This window comes from Elephas maximus, chromosome 2, assembly GCF_024166365.1.
Source record: "Elephas maximus indicus isolate mEleMax1 chromosome 2, mEleMax1 primary haplotype, whole genome shotgun sequence".
Lineage (NCBI taxonomy): Eukaryota > Metazoa > Chordata > Mammalia > Proboscidea > Elephantidae > Elephas > Elephas maximus.
The window spans coordinates 122642901-122662663 of NC_064820.1; the positions used below are offsets into that span (position 1 = coordinate 122642901).

The 19763-nt window shown below is 43.6% G+C and overlaps 1 protein-coding gene across 2 annotated transcripts in view; it reads right to left on the reverse strand.

The window, feature by feature from the left end:
* Positions 1–536: 536 nt before the first annotated feature.
* MCC (MCC regulator of WNT signaling pathway) overlaps positions 537–19763 on the reverse strand; it is a 535647-nt gene continuing 516420 nt past the window's right edge. For both annotated transcript variants that reach the window (XM_049872263.1, XM_049872274.1), the window contains 2 exons: positions 5553–5675; positions 537–4476 (listed from right to left, as the gene is read on the reverse strand). In XM_049872263.1, coding sequence (XP_049728220.1) covers positions 4296–4476; positions 5553–5675 — 304 coding nt within the window. In that variant the 3' untranslated portion in view covers positions 537–4295. The remainder of the gene's footprint in view (positions 4477–5552; positions 5676–19763) is intronic.

The window sequence follows — 19763 nt, forward strand, 5'->3', positions numbered from 1 at the left end:
CCCACTTGAAATCTTAACCAAAAATCTAATGGTCTGCATGTGAACTGTCTTCCTCTGGTACTGTATTTTTAGTACAAGAATGCATGTAACATAACAGTTGCTATTCAGCTTGGACCTTTGTTTGTATTGTAACAGCTGCTGTGTGCCCAGTGGTGCTGTGTTGCCAACAGCCAGCATCACACTGATAATTCTGATTTCAGTTCTAAAGTCAGTGCTTGGCACCCGAAGGCAGGAGATAACTAAGTCACAGGTTCAGACTGGCCCATAGAAACAAAGTTTTCATTGACTAGAGTAGGCTTTGGATAAACTTCAATAAGGACTGTTTGTGCAGCAAAGGCATAATTTTTGTTGTGTAATAAGCTATACCTCTTGTACAAAGTAGTACCCAGCTTCTGGACACAGAATTAGCAAGCCTCATTAAAAGGTGGTGATTATATCATTCCTTGTCAAATATACGGTTCCACTGTTTAAACAGAAAAACAGTTCCTGTGATTATTTTTTTTTTTATTCTACAACACTTCTACCTAGTGCAGAGGAAAAAAAAAAAAATGTAAATGTTACTTATATCCCTCCTTCCCCAACCAAAAACAGACATATCCTTGGCAACCCTCTGGCTGCTCCCTAATTAAAGTTCAAATGGAGAAATTGCAGCCAGAGAAATTTTTCTCCTGTTGAGGCTCTTTCTAACTACAGATCTGTTTGCTACCTCTTGAAGCAGGTACAGCTGTACACTTATTAAACATGGTTTTTTCATTTTAAATAAGTCTGTATGTAGACTGGATGGGTCAATGGTTGAAACTTATGGAGGGACACTTTAGAAGTCATTAATGACAGTTTTGATGTTTTCTGTAGTCTTGATGTCATTTCATTTAAAACATGAGCATGTCAGCATTAACCCCAAACTCTCTTGAGGGTGAATTAATAAGATTAAAAAATAATTGCAGGATAATTTTTGGGCTATAGGAAATGTTCTGAATTCATGCCAGTAGCATCAGCAGTCCAGCCCTGATAGGTAATCTGTATGCAACTAGGAGACTTTTAAAGTTTTCCTCAGAGTAGTAAAATCCTTACTACTCCTATCCTAACAGTTTTTAAGTAAAAGCCCATAGTCTTTAAGTTGGACTACATGTCAAGACTCTAATTAGAGAAATTTCTGAGATCCCTGTAAAGTATGGCTGCCGGCTCAGAGGACAACTTAGGAAGAAGTACATGCATCTGAAAGGAGGATTAAGCAATTATATTTAACCGGCACTTAGTTTTTTATTAACATTCCAGTTTTAGGCAGCGTAGATATTAACCTTCAGAAACCCAACATACCAGCAGATGAGCGTGAATGTTAAAAGTTAATTACCTCCATTGGTAAGGTAGCCTCCTTAGCCTGAGACTTTTAACTCAGGCCATTTAGTTTGCCTCAATTCAGCAGTGCAAAATACACTCCAAGGGAACTGTGAAATGGGTCCTTTTCCTCTTGCCCATTTCACCAAGAGCCAAAGGCTAAAAGAGAAGGTAATTGCCTAAAAGGGGTAACCACTGAGGAATTGGAAAGAAGACAAAAATTTCAAAGTCTGAGGTTTTTAACCTCATATAAGTTAGAATCAAGACCACTATTTGCCCCTGAGGGGAATGTTAATGTAAACCAGCTTCTGTTTAGAGAAAAAATTCATGTAGAGTCAGCTTACAAAAAAAGAATTACATTCCCCAGTCACCTGCAGTCATTTAATCAGCGCACTTTCAGTAGACCCCACAGTTAGCATAACCAAGTGCCTGTTGGTTCACCTTCAAAAGGGATTGTGTCTTAGGAAGTATTTGAAAAATACAAGGAAGGAATATAAACCATTTTATAGATCTTTTATTCTATACATTTATAAATGTAACAGTTTTGCCCGGGAAATGGTTCTCACCCAATCACCACATATTTAAAAGCATTAGGTTGAAGTATAAACTCAAAATAAGGCCAGGTAGGATCAGTAATACTGGGGCCCAGGATGGAGGAGACTTTGCTGTCTGGAGGAGTTATATGACCCTATTAAGTGTGGGTCCTTTGTTTTAATTTGGAGCAAAAATGGTAGGCAAAGGTCAGCGGGCAGAATTTTATTTCTGCTTCAGCCACATTTTTTATGCAGTGTTGGTGAAAACGATAAACTGTCCATTCTGATGCTTGTTTAGTCACGAGAAAGCTGTGAACGAACCACTGTGCACATCCCAGTTTGTTCAACGGCAGGCTCTAGGTAAGCTGGAAAAATTGGTGAAAACTGTTATCTATGAAAAAAAAATTTGTGCATACTTTCTTTAGCCAAAACATTTTCCTCATGATAAAATGCAAATTTATCCAAAGAGTAAAAATTGGTTAAAAAAAAACTTGCTTACAACCACCAACTGAGTAACTGATAGATTCAAAGAGAAGACAGTGGGCATTTTCCCAGTGATCAGAGCACCCTAAAGCTGATCCTTCCAGATGGGTACTAGTTGATTTTTTTGGAGACAGGTGGTTGCTTTTGGGATAGAATGCCTCCTCTTCTCCTAGGTGGTGACTGGAGTACCCTTCCCCATTGTGCAGAAGGCTGAGGAGTTTGTATCATACACGTTCTCTGAGAATAGAGACCTTTAGCTCATGGACATGGGGACTCTAATGCAGGAACTTGGTCATAAGCAAAACAATTTATAGCTCCCTGTTGAATTTGGATATTTCTTATAGGGGACTTTGGGTGGTCCTCAGGTACTACAGAATAAATTGCAAGCAGTCCTTTAAAACATATCAGTGTAGGGCAGCTACAAAATTGAAAGAAGGCAGAGGGTGAGATAGAGAAGGCTACAAGTAGAAAAGGAATGATGAATATATTTTAAGACAGAGGACCCTCCTGAAAGCAATTCAGGTACTTTGGTCCTGCCTGTCCTTGTTGGCATTTTGCCTGAGATTTAACCATAATGTTAACCATCACCATGTCTCTATAAAAACCCACTGCTGTCGAGTCATTTCCGACTCATCTCTAGGAGATAAAAAAGGGGACCTTAACAGCCAGTCTAGAAAAGGACATCATGTCTAGTAAAGTACAGGGTCATCGAAAAGGAGTGTAATCCTCCGTGAGATAGATTGATATGGTGGCTACAACAGTGGGCTCAAACATACCAATGACTGAAGATGGCCCAGGATTGGGTACTGTTTTTGTTCTGCTGTGCATTAGGGATGTAATGAATTGGGCTGGATGACAACTAACAATCACTGCCTCCACCACCATTCCCTCCTCCTTCATACTGGAAGGAGCAAGTCTTGAATTGGGGCAGGACTGGCCTCGCCAAACATCCAGTTACCTACTCCATGTCTGACAAGGCACAGCTTCTTTCTCAGAGACAAGTCCAGAGCTACGTATATATTCATGTAGTTAAGTTTTGATTCATAGAAAACATCAATTATGTAGTGCCCTGGGCTGGGGGGAAAAGTGCTAAGAAATGGTTCTCTGCTTTTGAGGAAACTCCTAATAAAATTTTAGTTCCATTGTACCTGTCAACGGAATTGTAATTCTTGGCTCCACTGGGAAGGAAAAATCCCAGACTCAAGAGTTCCCTTTGCAGCTCCTGCCTCCAATATGAAAGATGAGGGAAGATTTTATTTTCTCAGTACAAAACTGTTAAGGGATAGCCATGGGGGTGCGCTACTTGTAACTTCAACATATCTAGGGATATAAAGACACCATGGACTATCTTCTGTGATCTGAAACTCCAGAACAGCCTTCTGAGTGACAGCCTGTATCTTGTAGTTGATACATGGGACTTGGAAACCAAAGCCTTGCAAATTAGCACTTCTGCTAGATGCTGGAATCACACATCCTGTGTGTCAGAGGTTTGCCCTGAAGGAACAAAGAGGAGAATTTGGGGATGCCAGAAGATAAACCCACTGTCTACCAAAAACAGAAGAAAAAAATGGAAAATCCTATAAAACAAATGGCTGGGATCCCACTGACGCACAATCTCTTGAACATACAAGGAGAATGAGAACGTGAATGCTGAAAGCAAAAGCAAGGTACTGCTGCTGATCATGGCACACAGAACATGTATTTACATACCATCTGTGGGCCTGGGAGGGGAGGAACACCATCCTCTCTAGATATAGTCCACACAGTGCCACTCGTCCCAAGGGGCTGAGTCTATCGCACTCCATTGTCCAAGTGCTGACCTACCTGCCAACCTTCCCTTTTCCGATTCTCCCAACAGGTACTCTGCCCTCAAGGGCCTTTCTCCCCTTGGTGGCCTGCTATAGTTTTACTTCTACAGCCAGACCTTTGGTGCCTGAAAGCCTGTTAGAGTGAAGTTTCGTTGGTGTGTGGCCTCGAGTTCTCCTCCTCCAGCAGAGCTATTCTTTGCTTGAGCATCCTCACTTGAGTCTCATGTCTTTCCACCATGGCCATCATCTGGGACTCCAACTTCTTCAGTTTGTTTTGATGCTTCTTCTTTGCTTTCTCATAGGCAGCCACTAGGTTGCTATATGGGAATGAGAGAAATGAGAATGAAGATTCATCCTAAGTAGCATTGAGGCATACTGTCTTGTCCAACTGGGTAACCCAGGACTATTAAGCACCACTCCGAAGAAAGAGTGGCCACTCAGACTCTTCATAAAGAATCTGAAATCAGGTGGTTAGAGGAAGCATAACATCAGTATTTCAACACTCATGGCCATTCATCTGTTGGCATAACCATGATTACGTCAACACAACTGCCGGGGACTTGTCTGTCTTAACACAATAGGAAGGGTTTTGCGTATGAGTCAAAACCAACTATTCAAACCAACTGAACCCAAAATACATAAGCAGAAAAGGTACCTGAATTCCAGAAATCTGTTACTTAAATACAAATATGTTAATATCTGAATTATACGTGTGAAAGTGGTTGAAATGTCAAATGTTCTGTTACCCATATTTCTACCATAATTTGAAAAAATAGTGCCGCTCTTCTAATCTTTTTTGGAAAATTATTTTCATAAAAATGCCATTTGTGTTACATGTAGTAAATTTATCTGTAAAATATTTGTCCATTTTAATTTCTAATAAAGATCGATATAATTTACATATACAAAAGCTTTTCTGAGGCCCTTATTTTTTAATGAGTTTAAAGGGGTTTTGAGGCCAGGTAGTTTCAGACCACTGCCTTAGAGCAGTGATTCCTAACGTGTTCCCAACATATTATAAAGTGTTGCTCAAATAAAAGGTTCAGTAGCCAATTTTGTTTGAAAAACATTGGCTTAAACAGTTGTTTTCTACTGTATGACTTCTCAGAACGGTTACCCTATGAAGTATCAAGAGGGCACCACAGTACTAAAACATTTTCCAAATGTATTTGGCCCAAGGACCCGTCTTTACCAAGCCTCTTAGGACTTGTACCATGGAACACCTTAGGAAATGCTGCTAAGGAAGACCAGGCTCTGAAAAGGGCAGTTGAGGAATCACCGCTGTCTAGAGTTGGTTCCCGGGAGTTATGGAAATGTTTTCCCTGGTGCAGTGTCTACATGTGACATTAATCTAAGTACCACTGGGGATCTATCTACAGATGGAGATTTTTACCTGTTGGCCCGTTTTAGGTCATTAACGAACTCTGCTGATTGCTGGTGTCTAATCTCACTGCTCTTGGTGAGTCTTTCCAAGGCGCTCACCAGCTCTTGTACTCTGGCCTTCAACTTCTTTTCTCTGTATCAAGGAGAGAGAACAGAAGCTGAGTGACTTGAGATGGTGGTAGGGGTGGCAAGAAGCGGGGAGGTCCAGTGTGCCACGTCAAAGGGCAAGGGTATGGAAAGGAAAATACTGCAGGGCCAGGAGCACCACTCTCGCCTTAGTAGAGCAGGAATACCTTCTTACCACAGCGTTGTCACAAGCCAGCTGAGCCTGTTCCTTTACTGATAGGGTCCTTTAGAGATCTTAAATATGTGTCAGAGGAATCCTGTTTGTAGTCAGGTGGGGAAAGAAGCTAATCTGTAGAAGTTACTTTATGCTACGGCATACCAGATCCTCAGCAGGCAATGGGTCAGTCTGGCCACAAACCCTTGGTTTCCTCCTTTTCTAAGTGTCTTGAGCACCTCCTGAGCCACTCAGGGATTCAAGAATGCTTCTGTCTTCTCTGGACTGGGCTGCCTACTTTGGACAAATCTGTGCTCACTGAAACCAACCTGATCCTACCCTGCAAAAACCAAACAAAAATGGTAGTAGTGGAGTAGTGGAATTGTTATTTTCTTTATTTTAAAAATCCTCATTTGCCTTTGGAGCCCTGATGGCGCAGTGGTTAAGAGCTTGCTTGGCTGCTAACCAAAAGGTCAACAGTTTGAATCGACCAGCCACTCCTTGGAAGCCCTACGGGGCAGTTCTCTGTCCTATAGGGTCGCTATGAGTCAGAATCAACTCACAGGCAACGGGTTTGTTTTTTTTTTTTGTTGTTCGTTTGTTTCCCTTTAAAGAAATTATATTCGCAGATTGATCTGATTGCCCTCATTCAGGGCTGAAGAAGCTTCCAGTTCTGTGGATTCTTTACTACTTTACTAATCCAAGTAATTGACTTCTAGGAGTAAGTGAAGAGAGGCTTTGAGTCCAATCAGTGTCCTGCCTTCCTCTGACTCCCACCTGAGCACAAGACCTGGGCAAGGTAACGAGTCAGCAGCCTTCCCTGACACCCCTTCTTCCTCCTCTATCACGTTCCTCACACTTAGCACAATGTGTGATTACAGTGAAGCCTCTGAGAGACAACTTGACAGGACTGCCTTGTTTTCTCGGGGCTCGCAAGTTTTCTGACTTGGACAGGGTGCAGTCTTACTACTTTTCTATCACTTGTTTTAATGGAAAGTATTTGAGTTTTCCTTTTCTGACACGTTTCTGCCTTAGGTGCTGGCTTTTGAAGGCTTTGCTATGTCTATTACATATTTGAGCTCATTGGGCTCCCCTTTAGTACTTAGGCTTGAGGGTGGAAAGGGCCTTACTTGGTTTGGTTCCCTCAGGTGTCCCCAGTGCTGGATGCACTACCCTGGTGATAACTTCTCAGTGATGATGGTGGGTAAGAAAGCTTTAGGACAGCTCACTTGCTGAAGGTTTTGATTGCTTGGAACATACTGAGAGACCAGGATTTATGGAAGGGGTTCCTCTAAAAAGGACTGTGTATGGAATGTAAATTAGTACAATCCTTTTGTAAGGTGAATTGGCAGTATCTAGCAAGATAAAAAATGACTCGTTGGACCGACAACTTGACTCAGAGGAATTTACCTTACAGAGATAGAATTTGCATAGGTTACCAAGGATACATGAGATACAGCTGGGTTCACTTCAGCACTGGTTCCAAAAATTACAATGGGAAACAACCAGGGGACTGGTTGAATTAATCAAGGATATCCATACTGTTGAAATGCTCTGCAGTTGTTTTAAAAACATACTGATTTGCACTAGCACAGAAGGGCCTCTGATATACTGTTAAATAAAAAGGATGATGCCAGTTTTATAAAAACAACTAAAAATTCTCTTCGTGCATATACCTGATGTACTGCAACAGTAGACTAGAAGGCCAAACACCAAATAGTGGTTAACTCCTCACCTCAGGGGGTGAGGGAATGCTTTCATTTTCTGCTTTACTCAGTTTTGCACTTAGAATTTTTTTGCAATTTCGTAATTTTTTAAAACTGGTTTTTGTAAAGTTTATGAGCTAGAATCTTAGTTATGTGTCCTGTTGGAGGGGCATGGGAAGGTGACCGCCGGGGGTGCAAGTGTCTCCTTAGAGGGTGTCCAGTGGTACAGACCCTGCTTCTCCCTTCCTAGCCTTCAAATATCTAATCTTTCATATTTCTGCCTCTAGCTAACATGAGGGCAAGTCAGGCTCTCCTAACTAACTAGTGAAAAAAGGAATACAACACAGAAATCCGGGCCTGCTGCTTCTGAGTGAGGATGGAGAGAAGATCTTTAGGGGAAACCTAGCAACCAGTCCAGTATCCCTGTGAGGCAGTCTTCAGTGAGTTCTCCCACCCATGCTTGGGTCCAGCCCCAGCCACAGGCAGTCTGCTCAGAGCTGGTCGTACTTCCTACTGGAGTCCCAGAATGGCCGCATTTCCCACCAAAAGAAAGAATGGTATCCTGGGCAGGGCAGCGCCCTCCTTCTCCCCTCAGCTCCTACTTTTAGCTTTCCAAGCAGTCCTTGCTAGCTGAGGGGGAGGTTAGGAGAGCTGGAGGGATTTCTCCCCTATTCCCTCTGGCTAGAAAGGCTTATTTGTCTTTAGGAATCCTGGGTGGTACAAATGGTTGAGCATTGACTACTAACTGAAAGCTTGGTTCAAACCCACCCAGAGGCATCTTAGAAGAAAGGCCTGGTAATCTGTTTCCGAAAGATCACAGCCATGAAAAGCCTATGGAGCACAGTCTACTCCATACATGGGGTCATGAGTTGGAATCCACTCAACAGCAACTGATTTGTTATTTGTTTTCTATTTTGTTGCTGTTTTGATTCTTTTTATTTCATTCTAGAGTTGATTTACAGCATAAAGAGAAAAAAAAAAATTGTGAGAAGAATCTAAAATGTAACCATAAACTCAGTAAGAAATTGACAACAAAAAACTTTACCCAGAGCAATACTACCCCCGACTCCCAATCACCACCACACCCCTTCCCCATTCTCAAGACTGGGAGAGTACAGAATACCCTACAGAAAACAAAGGCTTTTTCCTTCCCCAGCAGCCAGGCCCTAAGGGGGCCAGATGGAACTTTCTGGACCTGGCAGGCTCCAGTGGAGGACAGAACCCCAGAAGGCAGGAGAGGCCCTCACAGACGGTGCCCAACCCAGCTGGGGTGGTGGGGGTGGTTCCTCTCCACTGGGAGCTGAGAACTGGTACAGAAGCTCTTCTGGCCTCAGGAAAGGAGATGGGAAAGGACTTCTGGTGCAAACTCCAGAGGAGAGCTATGATGCTGGCTTATTTAAAGATGTAAACAGAAGGCCAAACCTCAAACTTAAACCTAAATCAGAGTTATTTTACCTGTTTTCATTTGAGGGAGATGGGTGCATACAGTAAAGGAGTCATTACTCTGGTGTCACTCATCTGGACCCAAATGCTAACCCACCATGCAGGAGCAGCTTCTCTGCACTGCCGTCCAGTAAGGCAGCCATCAGCCATTATGCGGCTACTGAGCACTTGAAATGTGGTAGGTCCAAACGGGTATGTGCTAAGTGTAAATACACACAGGAATTAGAAAACTTAATATATGGGAGAAGAAGGAAGGTAAAATATCTCTAATTTTAAAATACTGATTACTTATTGAAACGATAACACCTTGAATATACTGGGGTAAATATTAAAATCTCACCTTTTTCTTTTAATACATTTTTTTTAATGTGTCTACCGGAAAACTTAAAATTACATACGTGGCTTGCATTTGAGGCTCATGTTATACTTCTGTTGACCTGTGGTGTTCTAGAGCACATTTAAGATTACCGGGTCTTTTCCCTGGAAATTTCTGATTTACTAGGTTTGGGTGGAGGCCTTGGAATTGTAGTGTCCCAGGTGGCAAATTCAAGAAACTGGCGAGGTAGGGCCTTTCACCTGGGTCTGAGGACAAGCTCCGTGTGGTCTGAGAACTGAACTTGGACGCAAAATTACACGCACAGGCATATTTTCCTAAAGTCTACAACTTTTGTCAGACTTTCAAAGGATGACTTGAAAAAAGTTAAGAACCATAAATTTGCTAATCCAAGTTCACTTTGAAACCTCTACCATTCATGGTGCAGGTTCCTTCTAGTTTTTAATTCAAATTGGCTTTCAGTTAAGGAAGAATATACTTGGTTTGTATAGATAATACAGTTAAAATGAGAACTTTCATAGGTTCCATGTAGAGGAGAAAGTAAAAATTAAACACTGCACATTTCACTTGCCCACTCAATAATAATGCATTTATATACGGTATTCTAGAAACCCTGGTGGCGTTGTGGTTAAGTGCTACGGCTGCTAACCAGAAGGTCAGCAGTTCGAATCCACCAGGTGCTCCTTGGAAACTCTATGGGGCAGTTCTACTCTGTCCTATAGGGTTGCTATGAGTCGGAATCGACAGCAACGGGTTTGGTTTTGGGTATACGGTATTCTAGAATGCCTAGACCTGCATATTCCCTTCCTTCCTTGTTTTATTCCCACTAGTATAGGCACTCAAAAACATAAGCCTGCTCCATCAAATAAAAACAAAACTGGTGGATTATAACATTGCTGTGGAAACCCAGGACACCTTGTACACACATGGACTTCAGTCACAAGTCTTCCCCCTCCAGTGTTTGCACCTCTCACCAGAAATGAGTTATTTCCAGTCACAAAAGGTCCTCTGGAGTCTTACTCTAACCACAAAGAGATGCTTTTTTAAAAATTGAAACAATTTTAAACAGTGGAATATAGTGAAGACCCAGAGAATTGGTGATGCAGACTCAGGTGGGAATTTCGATGTAATAAGAAAATCCAAGCTGGGTGGGAGACTGAATGAGCATTTGAGGTAGTACTTGTCAGGGTACCTGGTTAGTCTGGAAGGATGGCTTTCTGAGTAATCACTGAAGAAACCTTTATTTCCCCTAAAATAAAAAGGCAAGCAGCAGTACTTTGTGATTAGAGAGAGTCCAAATGAGGATCTGCAGGGGTCAACAGGGCGAGAGCCCAGTCCTGATGAGGAGTAAGTGGCTTTGCTGCTGGGCCAGGAGACCTTTCTGAGGAGCTGTAATCAGACCAAACCACAGGGAGTTGCAGCTATGTGGCCACAAGGCCTGGAATTTCTTAGTAATTGCTAATTTACACTGAATTAGTCACCGAAAGAATTGTCTGCACATGTTGTTTGTCTCTTTTTCACCTTCCATTCAGTCTTTAACCCCAATCAGCCTCTGTCTCCAATAAAGCTGCTCGCCAAGGTCACCAGTGATCTCTGTGTTGCCACATCTAATGGCCACTCTGTTCTCATCGTACTTGACCTACCAGCATCAGCTGGCATGGGTGACCACTCTGTCCTCCTTGACCACGTCTTTACTCTTGGCTTTTACGACGCTAAGAGTGTCTGGATTTCAACTTATTTTACTGGCCGCTGGCTTCTGCCTTCCTAACTCCACCTCTGAATACTGGAGGTCGCTTAGGACTTGGCCCAGGAACGTCTTTTATATGTTACACTCTTTTGAAATGATTCTCTCCAGTCCCATTTATTTTCCCAAAAGCTATGTATATAATTAAAAAAAAAAACCTTCCAAATCTTTATTTTCAGGCCTTTCCTCAGAACTCTGGGCTTGTCTATTTGACATCTTCATTTAATAAGTATTTTCAATTTAACATGTCCAAAGCAGAACTTTTGAATTTACCTCCCCAATTACTTCCTCCTCCCCACGGGAGCAAATGGCAACACAATCCACCCAGCGGCTTGGAGGCATTCTTTATTTTTCCCGTTTCCTCATCCTCCACATCCCTCACTAGCAAACCGTCTACCCAGTCTTGTCTTCTTTCCATTTCTGCCACAACCAGCCAGTCCAGGCTGCCATCGTTTCTCTCCTGGATAACCACAACAGCCTCTTAATTGGTTTCTCTGCTCCAGACTTCGCACCCCTCTAATCTGGCTTTCACAGAGTAGCCAGAGTAATTTTGTTAAAAAGGCAAATTTGCTTGTACTGCAACCCTTTAGTGCATTTCACTTGCATTTGAAATAAAACCTGTGGTCTTACTTTGACCAATAAAGGCCTGCCTTCTGATGTCATCTCCCCCTTGCTTACTGTCCTTCCATCACAGGAATTCTGTCAGTTCTAAGCCTATGTCAGGCTCTTGGCCACCACAGAACCTGGTGCAGTGGGTTCCCTCTGCTTGGGATGTACTTCCTGCATTCTCTGCTCCTTCTATTCCTTCTTAGCTCACACATCACCTCCTCACAGAGGTCCACCTTGACCACCCCATCTAACAAATTTCCCAAAGTTACTACATTGTGGCGCTATGTTATTTCCTCCATTTGTACTCACTGCAATCCACATTTAAGTAGAAATATATATATCTATGAGCCTTGGTGGTGCAACGGTTAAAGTGGTTGGCTACTAACTGAAAGCTGTTCTGAGGGAGAAAGATGTGGCAGTCTGCTTCTGTAAAGATTACGGCCTTGGACCCTATGGAGTTCTCCTGTATCCTCTAGGGTGGTTATGAGTTGGAATCAACTCGATGGCAACGGGTTTGGTTTTGTTTTGGTATTTTGCATGTATATGAATATGTCCATGCATACACACACACACTGACAGAGAAATCCCCAGTTACTATATTACATCATTGTATTTAGTCCTTTTGTGGTACTCATCACACCCCATGACATTTTTTTTTAGCACATACAGCAAGGGGATAATACCTATCTCTAAGGGCTTTACAGGGGTGAGCATTCTCACAATCTGTTGAGGCTAGTACTATAATTATGCTAATTTTCAGACAGGAGCCTGAGGTACCTTAAGAGACTCCCCTACAGCCAGCAGGCCTGTAGAGCTGGGATTCAAACCCAGGCCACTGTCTGCACAGCCTGTGCTTTTAAGCTTCTTGCCAAAGTATCCTGTGATTCTTAAAGGGAATATGCTGGAGCACAAAATAAACGATCTCTGGTTAAGGGCATGGACCTGTAGAAGGGTTAAGTGTCCCCAGATGATAATGTTCAGCTGGTGTCATGTTTGAGTGTGGCTGTATCTTGCCAGGAGTAGCAGCAAGGTGATGGTAATAGTCTTAACTCTTTTCCTGTGAGCGTATTTCTTGTCCAGGAAATGTGTAGTTTTCAGAGGCACACCACTGCCTTTGCCAATGGGGGTAGGTGACTGATGCTTTCCATCACTCTGCCTCTGTTAGATCCCACGTAAGGCCTTCTCAGGTCCCTGGGTAGCACACACGGTTTGTACTTGACTGCTTAACCTAAAGGTTGGTGGTTTGAACCCACTCAGTGGTGCCACAGAGGAGAGCCCTGGTGATCTGCTTCTGTAAAGATTACAGCCAAGAAAACCGTAGGGAGCACAGTTCTACATATGGGGTCGCAGTGAATTGGAATAGACTTGATAGCAAGGGGTTTGGTTTTTTTTTTTTTTTAAGGGCTTCTCTCTAGCTTTTGGAACATCAGGTGAATGATAGAAATTAAAAGAAATCTTAGTTAAACAACACCCATCTCGGCCCCTTGGGTGAGCATCAGTCTTAATCTATGCCTTTCCAGGCCCTGGCTCTGGAGCTTAGTGATTTATTTCTGTGATAATGAACTGTGGGGCACACTTTGTATTCCATTAATGTACTGCATACCCATGTGCATGTATGGAATTCTAAACACAACTTCTATTGCTTGATTGCTATTATAAATCAGCCAAATATGAAGAATCAGCAAGTGCAAGTTTAATAAAACAGCACCTTTTAAAATAATGGTCCTACTGATAAAATGGTGAAGATTCTGCTGCTCGTTTGCTCAGTGGGGGCTCCCTCTTTGAAAAGAACCCCCACTTAGTTCCCTTTTCATTTCCTCCCATTACTTACATGGCTCAAAACAGTATTACTTTATAGCTCCTGAAATAGGGATCAACTGGTGCCTTCTTTGTTTATTCCCCTCATGGCCAAATGTTGGTTCCTACAAGATATCTAGAGCTCGGCAGACATTTTTGAATCTTGTACTAGGATTGTAACTGTGAGGAGGCTTGCTGGGGTTTGTGCTAATAGCCAAGGGCTCTGTGGTCACTGATGGGTAAAGAGTAGTCAGTGCAGCAGGGGCTCAGAGAAGAGCAGAAGGTGGCTGATGGAAGCTTCAGGAAGGTGAGCATTCTGATTGGAGGGGGGTGAAAAGGAGGGGCCCACAGGTGTGGAGAGACAGAGGGCTAAAGGACATACTTACTCTCAGAAAGATGAGTTGTCCAGAGTAGCTTGACTACAGATCATGTGTAAGGGAAACATTTGAAATAGGGGCCAGGAGACTAAGCTAGGGACCTACAGATGATCTTCAATGCCAAGTCATTGAAGGTTTTTATGCAGAACAACCTGATTAGAAGTGTGCTTTAAGGTATTTTGGTGGAAGAACATAGATGAGACTAAAGGCAGAATGGCCCATCAGGATGCTACTCTAAGTTCTGAGGAATTGAAGGCCAAACTCAGGAGAAGGCAATGCAAATGGAAAGGAATGGATAGAGTTTTGAGGGAAGAAACGATAATGATCAGCTGCTAAGAGGCAGAGAAAGGAGATTTTGAAGTTGTAACCCTAGATCATTAGAATAGAATTTTTAATGTAAATAGGGAATTCTGAAGAAGAGACCAATTTCAAAAGGCAGGTGGAGACAGATTAGAATTTCTCTTTTGGACTTGCTGTGCTTTAAGGCTCTAACATAATATCTGGGTGGAGATGCCCAATGGGCAGAGAGAGGTAAAGCTGAGATAATTGAGGGACCACTTAAAAGGAACAGTTGAGTCAAGGAAGTTGAAGTCAAAACTGGCTGAATAAGCCATAATTCCTGCCTGAAAGCCTGAAAGGAACGTTCTTCTGCGGGAAGAGTTTGGAGGGTTGGTAGTGGAACCAGGCACATTAAGAAACAAGAGGAATGGAAGGGTTCTATGACAGAGGGAAATTCAGGACATATGGGAACCAAAAAGAAGGGAGGAGGGTATTGTCATTTCTGCTTGGAGGTGGATGAAGGGAATATCCATTTTATAGACAGGGTGAAGTCACGATGTGAGTGTTCGGGACATGGGGCTGAGTAGGGGTGAGAGTTGGAACCACCTCGATGGCACCTAACAACGACAAATCTTTATAGAAGCAGACTGCCACATCTTTCTCCTGTGGAGTGGCTGGTGGGTTCAAATCGCTGACCTTTCTGTTACCAGCCAAGCATTCAACTGCTGCGCCACCAGAGCTCCTCAAAAGAAAGCAAGCAGGGTCAAATCTTAAAAGAGAGCAAGCAGGTTTGAATGCAAGACAGTTGGGAGGCATTGGAAGGTTTTAAGTAATGGGGTGTGGTAGGCAGATTTCTAAGGCGACCTCAGATTTCTAAGGTGCCCCCTAGTGTACACAGACCTCCCAGTTATTAAACACCAATCCAGGTACTGCTGAGGTGAGATTTTGCAGATGTAATTAGGACCCAGAAACAGTTGACTTTAAAGAGATTATCCTGAGTGAACCTGACCTATCAGATGAGCCCTTAAAAGAGACCAAGCTCTTTGTAGAGATTTAAAGCATGAGAGGGATTTGATGCCAGGAAGGTTCTCACTGGCTTTGAGGAGGAAGGGGGTGTGCAACAAGGAATGTGAGCAGCCTCTAGGAGCTGAGAGTGATGCCTGGCCAACAGCCAGCAAGAAGAAGGCACCTCAGTCCTACAGGTGCAAGGAACTTGATTCTGCCCACAAGCAGAACGAGCTTGGAAGTGGATTCTTCCCAGTAGCTGCCAGATAAGAATATAGCTCTGCCGATAACCTTGATTTCGGCCTGGAAGACCCTGAGCAGAGAGCCCAGACTTCTGACCTACAAACTGTGAGCTAATAAATGGGAGTTGTTTTAAACTGGTGAATTTGTGGTAATTTGCATCTTTTAAGGTTACTCCTTGGCCCTGAAAGATTTCCCCCTTTAATTATGTCATTTTGAGGAGCACACAGATGCTCTATATATTAAAAAAAAAAAAAAAAAAGTTTCCTTGATAGCTCTCCCATCATAACAAAACTTCTTAAACCAATTGTCTTGACCTCTTACCTCTCCCCTTTTAAACTTACTCCAATTTGTAGTGGTTGGCCCATTGCTTTGAAGCACTGTTCTTTGCTTGGCTTTTGTGCTACCCCATGCTGGTAGACGTTTCAGGATCTCTGTCTTTGCTCTCTCTTCTGCCTAGAATCTTCTTGGTCTGGATTTTCTCTTGATGGTACTCTTCTCTTTGGTTCTGGTTTCTGCCCAGTCACCCCTGCCCAGTCCAGTGCACCCCTCACATTTTTGTACATCATTTGCCTTTGTAGCCCTTACTGCTATCTGAAATTATATTGTCTGTGGACTTGTTTATTGTGTGTCTCCCTCCTACCCTCAATGAGCTGTCTGGATAGGAGCCTTGCCTGTCTGCTTGACTGCTCCAGGGCCTCAAACCATGCTTGCCTGTCCTGACTCTTAGTAAACATTTATTGCATAATGTGTGGGAGGATGCTGAGATTTGAGTCAAGGAGATTAGTAGAGGGCCTACAGCAGCTTAGAAGATGATGAGCACTTGACTGGGTAGTCATGAGGGGATGGTAAGAAGGAGCAGTAACACAAGAGGAGGATATGAAGATATAAAGAAGGGGCTGAGATCGAATAAGAGCTAGTAAGCATCAGAGAGAGGGCCCATGAGCCAGGAGAACTGGTTCTTTAGGGGCCACAATGCAAGCAGAGGCAGGGGAAGTGTTTTAAAGTGTCAACCAAGTGAGAGAGAGAAAGATCTGAGAAAAGATCAAGAGCATAGCACCCTTAGGCAGCCATTGGTGCCATACCTCCGTCTTGTGGGTAGTGGGCCACCTGCAGTGAGGGACAAGAGACCAGGGAGGAGTAAGAGGCTACAGACTTGGACTAAGTCCCAGGTTGGGTCCTTGGCTCCATCATCCTAAGCCACATGCCTGTCTGTCCTTTCTCACTGTTGGGTTGCAAGTGCCAATTCTGTCTCAGTTGGTTGGAGTTGAGGTTCTACCACCCAAGCCATGCTTAGTGAGACAGAGGTTAGCTTTGGCAAGGAAGAGGGACATCTTCCTTGAAGATAGGAAGGAAGGTGCTGAGGAAGAGTTGAAGAAACAGAATATGCTCTCAATTAATTAGCAAATGTGACCGAGATTGTGGGCGGAGGGTAGAACTGTAGGGGCTTTTGGGAGGTTTGCAGGGAGACCTACTGCAAACCATAGACAATAAAAGCATTTAAGCTTTTTAGGAGATGCCAAATTGATCTTATATTATTGCCATCATTAGAGAATGTTTGCATCTACTATATTAAAATTTACACTACTAAATTAGGTCCAAAGAGGAGCCTGTCAAGAAAGAGAAAAGGAGAGAAAGAAGAAGCGAGAGTTCTTGGTGTCCTAGAGCGAAGGCGAGTCAGCATGAGGTGCCCTTTGGACTTCCCTCATCATGAATGATCCACACAGTGGTGAAGTCCCATGGTTTGGGGGTGCTCCCACTCGATCTCATTGAACGCTGGGACTTAGCCCCTTCCTGCCTTGGCAACTCCACTGCCACTCAGGGTCACGTCCAGCTCCTCCAGACTAATCATACCAGGAGCCCGGTTGCAGGGATCTTACATACAGCCCTCAGGGCTTACTTGGTACTCAACTAAGACAATGGTCTATGTGCTTCTCTTCTGGGGGATGAGTCGGTGCTTCCCGTCACTGGACAAACTGGCCACAGCAACCATTTATTGCATTTACTTAGCATTTTACGGAACCATCTGGAACACAAGCAGACGTGTGGCATATACTGAAGGGCTCAAGCAGAGCCCCCAGGGGGTGTAACTGACTGACTTCAGCTTCCCCCAGGAGCAGGGCGGCCGACTTCTGCAGGGAGCTGTGTCACACCTGGAGCCAGGTCCTGATGTCTCCCGGAGCTGAGAGCTGAGCAGAGCTTTAGGGGCAAGCGAAAGGTAGATGTGAAACCGTCCGAAGCAGCGCTACACTACATGCTGCTTCTCACCCTGTTGAACGCCCCTTTCTTGTCTTTCCCGTCTCGCAGCATCCTTATCTGATAACCAGTATAACACTGGGTCAGCGTATGGCTTTGCTTCTCAGGTGTGCTTTGCGACAGCGCCTTCCTACATAGCAGTTCACTCGCACTCAGCATTTGGTGGGCAAAGGCAGGAAGCTGTACCAGGAGCACAGAGGTTCCTGTTTGCCCAGAACCGTGCACATGATGGTGGCTGCCGTCTTCCAATGAACCCACCTGCAGGGGCTCAGCTCACACTTAACCTGTAGGCACACCCTCTGCCAGCACATGTGGGCTGCAGGTGGTCCAGCAGGGAGCTCGGAGGCACAAGATTGTCCCACTGGCTCCCTGTGTGACCTTGGGAAATCACTCAGCCTTGCTGTGCCAGCCCCTGGCTGGATCATACAAAGAGCAACACCTGCTCCTCACTGCCTGACGAGAACACAATGGAGATGAAAGGGGCTACTTCTCTCCGCTGCGCTTAGGTCCCAAGGGCAGGTCTGCACACACCAGAGAAGTACCAAGGGCTGTTTCTGATAAATTCCTTTTATATAACTGCATTTTTATACTTCACTTCAGATCGTTCAGTTTTATTTTACTAGGTAGGACCAAGGAGGGGCAAGGGAGGGATCTAAGATGGAGAAGCATTTTGTAATACGCAGCCTGTGCAGACAACAGCAAAAACAAGATACCCTGATAACAAAACACCTCATGTGCAAGACTGGAAACCTGGTTATCCAGATGGGATTTTATGGCAATACCAGAGCTAGTAAACCACAATAAATGTTTGTGGAACTGGTGGGAATGTAATCAGACCAGATGGGAATTATACTGTAAATGTGTGACTGCATGGAGTCCTGATTTTGTTCCAGGCAGAAGTTGGGAAGAAGTTTTATTTTGCAATAATAAATAAATAAATATTTTGCAATAATAAAAGATAATTTAGCATCTCTTTAAAAGCCTAAAGGAGCCATAGGTGGCACAAATAGTTAAGTGCTTGACTATGTTGGTGTTTTGAACCCACCCAGAGGCACCTTGGAAGACAAGTCTGGTGATCTGCTTCCAAAAGGTCACAGCCTTGGAAATCCCATGGAGCAGTTTTACTCTGCACACATCGGGTCACCATGAGTTGGAATCAACTTGACAGCAACTAACAACAACAACAACAACAAAAAAGCTTAGATGAATTTACTGTCTATTGATTGCAGAATTAAAAAAAAAAAAAAGAGAGAGACCCAGAGTTGTGTGGCAAGGGCCCTATTGAGGTTGAAGCCCAGCGGGCTAAGGGGAGCCAGAGTGGGTATGGGCAACAACACAAAGCCAGAGCTGAAATTCCACAAGCACCTCCTTGCGGGTGGCTGGTTCTCCTCAAGACAGGACCACTGCTTAGCTTCTTCCCCGCTCCCTTATCTATACCTGCTCTTCTCAATCTAGATGCCAGGCCCACAGCTTTGGTGCCTGGAACCATCCCTCTTCAAGCAAGGAGTGTTTCGGAAAATGCTGGTAAGATTCCCCCAACTGACCTCAGCTGCTAGAGCTCGGTAGTAATTTCATACCTTCAAAAAAGGTGTTAGTTTCCTCTTAATTTTAAAAATTAAAAAAGGCCCCTAAACCTCAGCTCTCACGTGTCCATATTATATACTCTCATGAAATAATCTTTCCAGTTTCTAAGCTATATTTACAGTATAATTACGTTATTTTCCTTTAGCCCTGTGGGTTCTTTTTTGGCTCCGTATATCTGAATGCTGATTAGAAATCCATGCTAACCAACTTAAAGGCTGGTTATTGGAAGTCCATCATGACTGACAGAACAAATGAAATCTCTTACATTTAGTCAGCAGAACCTGCTTCCTACTTGTGCCAGAGAAGGCCTGTATGGTTTGGGGAATTTGAAAAATTTAGGGGCTTGGCTTACAGATACAATACCCAAATGGCTCCTTTTGGAGCCAGGGAGTGGATTCTCATCCCATGTTTCTGGCACAGTCAAGCCGTTAGGATTTACCTGTGCTGCGTCTCTCTCCTGCCTCAAGCTATGCAACTACAATTTAACCACATGGTCAGAGGCATTGGCAATGTAAAAACAGAGCTATTACAACTTGGAAGGAAAGACAAAAAGTGACAGTGAGTAAA